General features: G+C 21.7%; 1 protein-coding gene across 1 annotated transcript in view; it reads right to left on the bottom strand.

Moving 5' to 3' along the window:
- Positions 1-886: 886 nt before the first annotated feature.
- The window catches only part of LOC126900423 (polycomb protein Scm), a 23,078-nt gene continuing 12,123 nt past the window's right edge, over positions 887-11,841 (bottom strand). Inside the window, exons 6-13 of the mRNA XM_050676127.1 lie at positions 10,500-10,734; positions 9,773-9,958; positions 9,552-9,698; positions 8,230-8,373; positions 7,502-7,699; positions 5,164-5,322; positions 4,823-5,091; positions 887-2,339 (exon numbers count right to left, since the gene is read on the bottom strand). Of these exons, the coding sequence (XP_050532084.1) occupies positions 2,214-2,339; positions 4,823-5,091; positions 5,164-5,322; positions 7,502-7,699; positions 8,230-8,373; positions 9,552-9,698; positions 9,773-9,958; positions 10,500-10,734 (1,464 nt within the window). The 3' untranslated portion in view covers positions 887-2,213. The remainder of the gene's footprint in view (positions 2,340-4,822; positions 5,092-5,163; positions 5,323-7,501; positions 7,700-8,229; positions 8,374-9,551; positions 9,699-9,772; positions 9,959-10,499; positions 10,735-11,841) is intronic.

Genomic DNA, 11,841 nt, shown 5'->3' with positions numbered 1-11,841 from the left:
AAAAAAAAAAAAAAAAAAAAAAAAAACACATCTTAGTAAAACCAATACCTTCTCAGCTTCGCATCGAAGCTAAAAAAAAATTATGAATGGGACAAAAAGTATTTTTTTCAACATCAGCTAATTTTTTTAATATTTATCACAGATAAGATGTGATTTTATCTTATTTGTGGTTTTATTACATAATAAGATAACTAATTTAGCTTAGAATGACACAAATTACTGCATAACGAAAAAATATGAATTTTATAAATATTTTTTTTTTTATAATTAAGTATAAGAATAATAAGCTGATTTTGATTTCAATTGACCACCAGATTACGTTGTGAAAATTTAATTATTTGAAATTTGTCAACTTTAGTAAAACGGAAACCAACGACGATTATTGTACCAATATCTTATAATTTTTAATAAAATAAAAGCTGTTTTTTACTTGTTTTAAATAAATACAAAAGAGATCTGTTTACTATGTATTGAATTTTTAAATTAAATTATAGAAACTCATTAGATAAGGTTAGATAATATTCATAGAAAAGGTTTCCTTAATACTATTTTTTATTAAACAATGTTATATTTTTATATTATTTTTAAAAATGTCTATCTAGGTACATACCTATAACTAATATTTAACGTGAAAAGATATTTAGTTATTCGGTTTTCCAAATTTGCTGATTTGGCCCATCACAAACAAATTTTATTTTTATAGTTACGTATACTTTTTTATTTGTCTGTTATTATTTAATTTTTAGCGTCATTTCTTATAGAGATATCAACTTTTTTTTTAATGATGACATATATTTAAGTTGGTTAGAAAAAATCTGATCATTGCACCATTGCCTTTGATTGTTGAGTGAAAATATTTTACAGAGCAAATATTTAATACCTAAAATGTGCAAACAAATTACTATATTTTACAAAAATATAATTTTAAATACATTCAATCAAAATACATCTAACATCACAGAAACAATTGCCAATACATAATTCTCCCAATACGGCTTAAAAATAAGAAAATTAACATTTAATACTAGTACAATATACATAAATATTTTGTTTAAACTAAAAGTAAAGTATATATATACATCAATATCTTTAAATTATATCTAAAAAATAAAATCTAACAACAAAAATGTAAAAGATAGAAAAATGACAACTTTATCAGTATTGATCACAACATTTTTTTAATCCATACTCGACTTGCTAAATTACTTTTTTAAATTAGCTAGGATGTCAAAACTTCAACTTTTTAACTAAGCGAGGTTTAGTTCCAAGAATGATAAAACATTCTTTAGAGATAAATAAAATATAATTACATGCACACTTAAGATTTAACTTACAAAAAATTATTAAGTGTATATAAAATGAAAATTTTATTAAATGACAATTAATATTGATAGTAATTTTATTTAATAAATTTTATCATTAACACAGTATGAAAATAATATTAAATTAATTTTTTTGTATAAATTGAAACTAAAAAAAAATTATTAATAAACAAATAAATAGTTGATCTCAAATGATGAGTCTTCTGTTATTTTTTACTATTGAATAGTAACAATAATACTTTTTATAAATATTACATTGTTTATACCATATTTTAATTGGATATTACAAGCAAAATTTTTTTAGAAATTGAAATGTTAATAGGAAAATTTAGAATTAGGGTAAATTTTTATATTTATACTATTAATAAAACTGAGTTTTTGAAACTCAACTGTCTATTACATTTAAATAAAATGTATTAATTTTTTTTTAAAAATATAATTTTTAGCTATAGTAATAAAGTATTTAAATAATTGAATAAATAATTTGTTATTTAAAAGTGACATCACATAATAATATGCTTTTATAAACATGACTAAATAAAGTATTATGAGATAAATTTTCTTACATTATATTATCTGTCAATTTTAATAATATTATTATAATTATACATAAGTAGGTGTATCTTTAAATGGTTTACTGTGAAAACCAAATTAATAAATGTCTAATTCTTAAGTTAGATATTTTTGTAATTAATCTAAGCACCATTACACATTATAGTATTATTTTTAATACTAATGTACTTAATATAAAAACAAATAAGTGATCAATTACTAAAATTGATTATCAACAGTGTATATATAATTTATCTTTCCATACAGAAATATCTAAACATCTTGAAATATAAACACTTAAATATAAAAATATTCCAATGACAGAATTATGCACTTTTTTCATCTGCGATTTGGTTTTAAACGATTAATTAGGTTTTGTAATTTTAAAGCAGGGCCAAGTCTTAGCCCCATATATTTCATCATAGTATCTGAATTCAACAATAATAATGCTTTTCCATCAATTTCCTAAAAATAATTTAACAAGGTTGATAAATAATTATGTTTTACTTAACATAAAAATTGTTGTTTTGATCAAATTAATAGACTTTAAACTAGTTATTACAATTAAATTGATTAATACCTTTTGACTTTATTTACAATACTTGCATAATAATGCAAAATATTAAAATATATATCACTTTTAATTAGTTTAAATATTTAACATAAATTAATTATTATAGCTGATTAATGGTAATACTAATAGTATAATTTTTTTTATATCATAGTTTTCCTTTGAGAAAATATAATTTATTAGTGGATTAGTAGTCTTCTTGCATAAATCTAACAGTTACTATATGAATAAGAGTTCAATTTTTTAGTTGATAACTCATTCAAGATTATTAACATGTGTTTATAGATGTTGTAGGGGCTTAAACCCTTACCATTGTAGTCCTAACAAACAATTAATTTTAGGAAGACAAAGGAAAATAAACTAATATAGTAGAGAATCTCTACACCGATTAGACTTATGAAATAAAATATAAGACAATAGCCTTCGTAGATAAATTTTTCAAGCTTCATCCATATTAAAGATAAAGTTTTGTATTTTATTACACATTCCAAAATTTGTTATATTCATTGATTGTAAAATATCAATATGTTAGTTATTTATATTTTTTTTTATTTTCAAAAAGGTAATAACTATCAGAATAAAAATTAAGTAATATATAGTAATATTTGCTAACAGATTTTAGCATAATTTTTTATATACAATGTAAAATTTTTAATGTTTAATATAATATATTTAACATTTTTGATACAATAAGTTAGTTTCATTTTAATGGTTTTCTGATATAAATTATTTTATCATATGTAATTAAATTTTTTTTATAAAAACATTTTTAAGCACTTATTAGGATCATGTAATTTTTTTTTTGCTCTTATTATAGCTATTAATAGCGTAAACAAAATATTGCAAAATTTAAAAAAACCATTACAAGTACACATTAAATTTTATAATTTACATTTTATTTATAATAATTAAGTATTAAACTAAACTATACATATTAATAGTTGTAAAAAAACTAGGCTATACAGTTTAATGTAATAGAAGAACCTTGATATTTGAAAACCAAGGTATAAGACATTCTTGATAAATCTTATGAGCTAAAATCTTTATCAAAAAAGTTCTAATTAAAACATTATGCAAAATTTTTAAATTGAATATTTATTTATTGAAATTTGGTAATGAATCCAATGATTTATAATAAACTGATAAAATTCAAATATCTTACACACCATCACTAGTAGAATACTAAAAAATATGATTATATTTTGCAGGTAACACATTGTTGGATATGTAATAAAACATTGTAAGGCAAATTTTATCAATTTTACAGATACTAAAAATTTTTGGTTTTGCATTTGTTGCTGTAAAAATTTAATTTAATATTTAAACAATAACATGACAAATTTACTATGGAATATATTTCTTATGAAATCATCATACATAAGAAAATAATTTGTATACTATACACACTTTTGTGAAAAAATTTTTTTTTTCAAAAATATAGGTGATTCATTAAGGATAAGACACTCATTTTCTTGGTAACTATTGAAAATTTTAAATTTTTGATAAGGAAAATATTGTTTAATTAAAAAAACTCTACAATAATATGTAGTAAAATCATAATTTTTTTCATCCCATCATAAACTAATTTAACTTAATTCTGTTTATGAGGTATACTACAACTTTTAATATGTATCTGTCAACAAAAATAAAGATTACTTTGTGTAAGCAATGATTACGATAACATTATCCTAGTATTCGATTATTTTAAGAGTCACTATACTACGTGTAGAGTTGGGTTTTTCAAAGAAATTGATTCTTCAGTGTTATAGTTTGTCTTACAAACCAATAGACTGTGCTATTAATAATATAGTTAAGGTTCGATTTGAATCTATTACTATTATCTCTCAATTAGTGTGTTGTAAATTATTATTGCTATCTTACATGTCATATCTTGGTCAATAAAAATTAGTTTATATTAAAAATAGTAACTTCTGTATTCAAAACAGTAAAATAATAATAGAAATTTAGTCCAAAATTATTCAACTTTAACAAGCTGTAACAGACGAACGTTTGATCGGAAAAAAAAAATATATAACAGCAAAGTTGTTTGTATTTTTATTTTAAATCATAATAATAAATTAAAAATAGGGGTTCCCATTTAAGAAAATTCAAGTTAATGTTTTTTAACCTTATTGGGATGAAAAAAATTATGATTTTACTACATATTATTGTAGTTTTTTTAATTAAACAATATTTTCCTTATCAAAATTAAAAATTTTCAATAGTTACCGAGAAAATGAGTGTCTTAATGAATCACCCTGTATAACTAATAAGGTTTTGCTACATAAATAACGGTATGTAATAATAAGACAGTTAAAAGAACGACTTATTATTTGTAAAGTTATTTTATTTCAATAATGATATTAATAAAACTCACATGTTTTCTGAATAATTCTGCAAATACATTTAACTGAACATCTACACAATTAATATGTTGAATAACATCTTCAACAGACCATTCTACTGGATCTACAGGCAGTCTAGATAGATCTTCTGCTGGAGTAGTTGAAGATGCAGCTTCCATTTCAGGTTCATTTGAACGAGCAATTTTTGTGACTAAACCCATATATGGTGTTGAACTTTCAGGTGAACCTTGTCTTTTAATATTTTTACTAACATCATTAATTGCTGTAGAATTGTTAACAACTAAAATATTTAAAAATTAATTCATTAAAATATTTTATTTTTATATAATACATTTTACACTAGAAAACTAACCTTTATCTAATTTACACTCTGAACATACATTTAATGTAGGACTTAATAAACGAGAACAACATGATAAATCTTCCAATAGACTTTTTATATATTCCCAAAATTCAACGGCTTTTTCTATCTTTGGTAATTTAAAAACTCTAGATTTTCCTTCATAAGTAGCTATAACAAATATTTTTTATTAGTTTCAATCCCAAGATGAGACAGTATAATTTTACTATGATTTTTTTTTTTATATTTGTAGCTACTTTTTCTTAGCTCTCACCAAACCGATTTCTTTTAACGATAAGTCAAAAGATTACAAATCATATCTAATTGAAGACATTGCCCTTGAAAATTCAAAATTTTTTTTTAATTTCCCATAAATGGGGGAAATCTTCAAAAAAATTACAATTTTTAAAACTGCCATAACATTTTCAAAAATGAATGGATCAAAATAATTTTTTTTTATATAGAAATTGTTCATATTTTCCTTTTATATGATATACATTTTTTGAAAACCTGACTATTTACCTGCCCACGGGGCGGATATTTATCACAATATTTTAGAAATATAGTCAATACTTAATAATCTTACAGCATTACATTGAAGCTGTAAATATTCATAACACATTTAATCCTAAGACTTAAATGAGTTTTATTATAAATAAGATAATTAATTTATAAAAAAAAAGAGAGATACATATAAAGATACATAAAGAGATTAAACATAAAGAGAGATTTTTATCGAATTAACAACTTAATTTGTCTTAAAATAACAATTATGTTAGGAAAATTAATATTGGTGTCTTTTAGTTTCATATAAATTATACAACTATATAAGCTATTAAATAATTTTTATTTCACCCCTCAAAGATAATAAGGATGTCAACTTTATTAGCTTCTATGCGAAGCTGAAAGGTATTAATTTTACCACCACTCTATATTTTAGAATAGTTATAACTTCTGAAGTACCAATTCAAAAGTTGTTATTGACTAGTAATTTTTATAATTAGATCATTTTTTATTTTGTAATGTAGTTAAATATATCTATTACTAAAATAAAATAAAATTGACACCTTTATAAGGTATACAAGAGTTCATTCAATGACCAGTCAAAATATCAAAAATCATAACTAGTCGAAAACATCACTCTCAAAACTAAAAAAATTTTCCTCGTTCCCTGTAAAGGAAGGAAATCTCCAAAAATTACAAATTTCGAATTTTTTCAATTTTTTTTTGCTTAAAAGAGCCATAATAATACGCTTAATTAAGTATATTTTCTTAACCACTTTTTGATTGGTTTTTAGTTAAATTAAATCATTAAAATGAATTCAGATCTGAATATTTCAATTGTAGAATCTTTTAAACACCAAAAGTTACTTAGAAATGATAATTATATTTTTTATTTAAGTGATCTATTATGATAAAAATGTAATAAAATATCAATGTTTACTGATAAATTTACTATAAATAGTAATGATAAAATTTAACAATACCATTTTTTTAATTTTCATAAAATATTCTATGTTATGTTGTCAATTTCAAACTTGCAGTTGAGCTAAAAGTCATGGTATTAATTTTTAGTTTTTTTTATTATAAACTTTCAAAAATCAATTTTAAAGGACCAAGAAATAGGTTAAAAATGATATTTAGCACTGATCATTTTTAATATATTAAAAATCAAAATTTCTTTTTATGTAAATACTCATTTTTTAAAAATTATTAATAATATCAAAACTTAGAACTGATAGTAGAAATCTAATAGCAGATTTGAAAACAGCGCATAATGTTGATTTATTTAAAGTAAATTTTTGTTTCTGATGAAAGTTTTATTTAATTATTTTATAATTATTTTTATTTAAAATTTCAGATGGAAGAGAAGTTTGAATATGGGATGTTTTAGCTGGTAAACTATTAGCTTAACTCACACAAAATCATAAGACTGTAATTGCATCGTGCATGGCTAAGAAGGGATTAGCAATTGTTACTGCATCATTAGACAAGCATGTTAAAATTTATAATGTTCATCTTTTCAATTATCACATGATATAATATACCCAAGTCCAGTACTTAGTATAGACATAAGTGTAAGTATGAATAAATTAAGATATTTCATAATGAATTAAGTAATTATAATATAAATATGTATTACATCAAATATCCATAATTATAATATTTATCATTAAATACAGCTATTTTCATTAAAAATTTTGTTTTATGGAGTAATTATTTTAGTATTTTAAGCTAATTTTTAAATATTTTAAGTAACTTGAATGTTTTAAATGTTTGATACATATCACATCTATTAATAAAATTTTAAATCAATTATGTTTAGTTGTTTTAAAATGTTTAATTTTACCTGTTACAGTACAAGTGCTATCTCCTTGTTTTTTCATCAAAGTTGTCACTGATTGTATATCATGTGCAGTATTTACCAAATGTTGTATTGTATCTTTTAAAACCTTTTGTACCAAACCAGGACCTAATTGTTTAGGAAGTTCAAACAATTTTGAAGAATCCATGAAAGGACCACACTTACACTCATGGTTTATAAATACTAAAATAATATTAAAGAATTAGTTAGTTGAGAAAAATAAAATATTTGATTTCAGAATAAACAGTAATTATATCATTCTATAATTGGGGAAAATTTACTTAATAAGAACATTGTTAAAAAGTTTAACTCTAAGAAAATTATTTCCTTAAAAAACTTCAACTATTAAGTCATAAAAAAGTCAAAATGTCAAAATAAGCTTATTTTCCCTTTATAAATATAAAAACAAAAAACAAAAAATTAAATAAAACTAACTTTAGTAGATCTACTTGTAATTCAGACATTTTTAAAGAGAGATTTTAAGTAATTTTAAATAATGGTTTAAAATTAAATTCGGCATTAACATATTTTATCAGTATTTATGAAATGAATTATTAAAAATCAGTTTTCACTTTGGTTTTACTATATTAAAATTAAAACTAAATAATAAATGTCAACATAAAAATGAAATTATCTAAATAATAAAATCATTTCAACCACTAAATTATTTGTATGAAAACATGCATAACACATTCAAGATAATAATTACTAACCAGAACATGATTCTTGAAATCCTACTTCTAAATCACTTGCACTATCTGGTGTAAGAGTTATAGAGTCATTAAGAGTTTGCTTTACAAGAGAAGAGTTTTGAGCTCCATTAGGCCTTCCTCCTGAATAACGAGATCCTGTAACAGCTAAATTTTTAAACATGAAAATTAATTAATGTAAAAATACAGAAATAAAAATAAAAACTTAGGATAAATCATTTAAATTTAACACACACAAATATATTTTTAATTTTAGTAAATTCGGATTTAAAACATTATTTTAAACAGAGAAACATACTATTTTTTAGTATAACAATTTGAATAACTATTATTATAGCTATTTCTTAAATTCTAATAGTTTAAATGTTTTTAAATTCACTATGAAAATCGCAGCACATTAGGGATATAGTGTAAGTTGGACAAGTATTGATGAAATGTATTAGTGATTAAAATCACTATCACAAAAAATACTTTGATGCAAATCTGTATAGTGTTTAAATCTTACAAGAAATTGTTTGATTATTTCAATGAAAATATCAATTACTATTTCTTTAACCATACCCTAATTATAAGTTGTATGATTTATAAGAATTATACACGAATAAATAAATTTAATATCAAATTGATATTCAATAATATAGTAATTTCTAAGGAGATATCATTAAATAAGGAAATGAATACTCGACATATGTTAGTTAATTATAATTTATCATAAGCCATTGTTAGCTATAACATTTTTTTTAGAAACAGCAGACGCCTTCTTTTTAATATACAATTAATTTGATGAATATTAAGAGCTGCAAAAATCCTCCTTGAAAATATTTATTATTAACAATAATATATAAAAATTCATTAATATATTGACGGATATTAACTTAAAAGTTAAATTTTTAAACTGAGAAATACTTGACTTAAAGAATTATACCTCTTAAAATTACTCATATAATAACCTAACACATATGATTAAATCACAGAATTAAAAGTGAATTACAGTATTATTAATTATGAATGTAATTAACAACTTGTTAATTTAAAATAGTAAAGTATTTTCTTTATAAGTAAAACTTATAATTATTATAAAAATTAATTGATTAAATGTTTTTTTTAATACTTCCAAATCACCTAAGCTATATGTATTAATTAAATAGTGAAAATAATAAAATAATGTTTATAATCACAGTATAATTTAGTTATTAATTAATAATATTACATAATTCGTAATACTATATCATATATCTTAAAAATTAGATAATGATTTTTCTTGATAGTTTTCAATATTTAAAAATGAAAATTATTTACAGTGAAAAGTAGTATATTACTATTACCTTTATGACCAGGAGGTTGAAGTGGATGACCACTTTTAACACACCATCCAACAGGGAAAATATCTCTCGAGTCATAAGAACACCAATAATCAAATGCACCACGCCATCCATCAAACATAACAAATATATTATTTTTATTAACATCACCTTTAATCAAAATTTTAAATTAAATTAAAAAATTAAACCTACATTTTACTATGACAACAATATATAATAAATACCAATAGTTGCTACACATATTAAATGTGGATTTTTTTTATCAACTGCTTCAATTTTTTGACCAACTTTAAATAAATTATCAGTCGGTGTTTTTGGTTCAGATTTAAAGGCTGTTTCAGGTGAATAATATGCTCCATTCAATGTTTTAACGAGGAACATAGGAAATAATGAGCCATTCATACGAAAACCTATAAATTAACATTAAAATCATTTATGTACAATTTAAAAATCAAAATGCTGTACTATAATAATAAAAAGACATTTATAAATATTCATAAAAATTTAGCTCTTTAAATTTCAGAGTAATCATACAGAATAAATTTCAACCACAACAAATTGATAGAAAATTTAATGGCTTTCTAAAACTATTAAAATACAAGAATTTATAAAAAAAAAATTTTTTTTTTTCAATGAGCATATATTATATTACATATAATATATGTATTTTGTAGTTATATACATAACTACAAAATATTTCACGAGACATTATTAATTATTATTTACTTGATAATTTTGTTTCTCTAATTTCTTATGTCTTCAGTTGAAAATATTAATTTTAAAAGAATATTTGCCCATTTAGAGAGTAAAAATTTAGTGAAAGAAGCCATTTTTCTATAAAAAATATCTATCTTCAAAAAATTAAAATTTATTACAACATTTTTGTAATAAAAAGGGCGGATTGTGTTTCTCAAAAGAACAAATTATTTGTAATTACTTTAAAAAAATTACCAAGAGGTGGTTGCAGCATGCCTCCTTTTTTTTCAGTATACCCAACAGGTTTTAATTCTGATGAATCCACCAATCTCCAAAAGTCATTTTTATTATCTCCTCCATCCAAGCGCAATCTTATCCTAGGGCCAACAACACCAACAACTGTAGCAATGCACATAGATGTTATATTTCGTGGGTCTACAGCTTCTAATTTCATTCCAAGTTTAAATTCGTTTTCTGGTGATTCTTCATGCTAAAATAGTAATATAATTAAAATAATTTGTTCTAATCCAAGTACATAAAATACTAATGAAATCAATTAAATAAGACATAATTCACTCAATAAATACAAACATAATAATTTCACAATAAAAATTATAAACAAAATTACAGTGAAAATATAATATCTAATATTTAATTAATTATAAGTAAGCATATGAATAATTTTTTCATGATTTTTAATCAAAAATATATCATTGCATAGAAAAGTCATTCAGATGTTATTTTAATGTTTTTCTTCAATAAATTTATTAAATATTTTTTTTTTATTTTAAAACACTAATTATATTATCTTTAACTTGTTTATAACAATCATAAATGTAAATAAAAATACATAAAGTTACCATCTAAGCTAATTATACAATAATATCAAACCTTAAGCATCTGATTGAGTGATTGAAAGTCTTATGGTTTAGAAACAATATATAATATAAAAATGTATGCATTGTAAAAAAAAAGATAGTTATAATAATACTATAATACTATAAAGTTATAGCATTTTAATGTAAAAAATGTAAAATATAAAATCGAGAATTTCCACACAAAAATATCATTTGGTAATTATTTTCACTGTGAAGACAAAATAAATTCCGAAATTTTTTTTTTCTATAATAAAGTATTTTACATTAGCTTTAATTTAAGATATATATAAAAGTGTCAGAATTTCGGGAACACTTTCAAAAGTTAAGTTGAAAAAGTTAATTTTTTGTGAAAAAATTGTCATTTTGAATTTTCCTTTGCGAGCATTTAATGGGTCAGATTTATAAAAAAATATACCAAATGAAAAGTAAAGACATCATGCATCTATAAAAAAATTAATTACATTGATTTGTTCATTTTTGAAAAAGTTAAGGCAGTTTTAAATAAAAGAAATTGAAAAAATTTCGTAAATTAGTGATTTTTAAATTTGTAATTTTTTTTGAAGTTTAATCTCATTTATGGGGAACAAGGGAAATTTTTTCAATTTTTAAGGGTAATGCCTTTGGTTAGATACGATTTGTAATCTTTTGACGTATCATTGAAAGAATTCGGTTCAGTGAGAGCTGAGAAAAAGTAGTGACAAAAAAAAAAAAAAAAAAAA

Source organism: Daktulosphaira vitifoliae, unplaced genomic scaffold (genome assembly GCF_025091365.1).
Source record: "Daktulosphaira vitifoliae isolate Bord-2020 unplaced genomic scaffold, ASM2509136v1 Scaffold_3, whole genome shotgun sequence".
In the NCBI taxonomy this organism is placed as follows: Eukaryota; Metazoa; Arthropoda; class Insecta; order Hemiptera; family Phylloxeridae; genus Daktulosphaira; species Daktulosphaira vitifoliae.
Note: the sequence above shows the minus strand (reverse complement) of the source record. Positions and strands in the feature narration are given on the sequence as shown.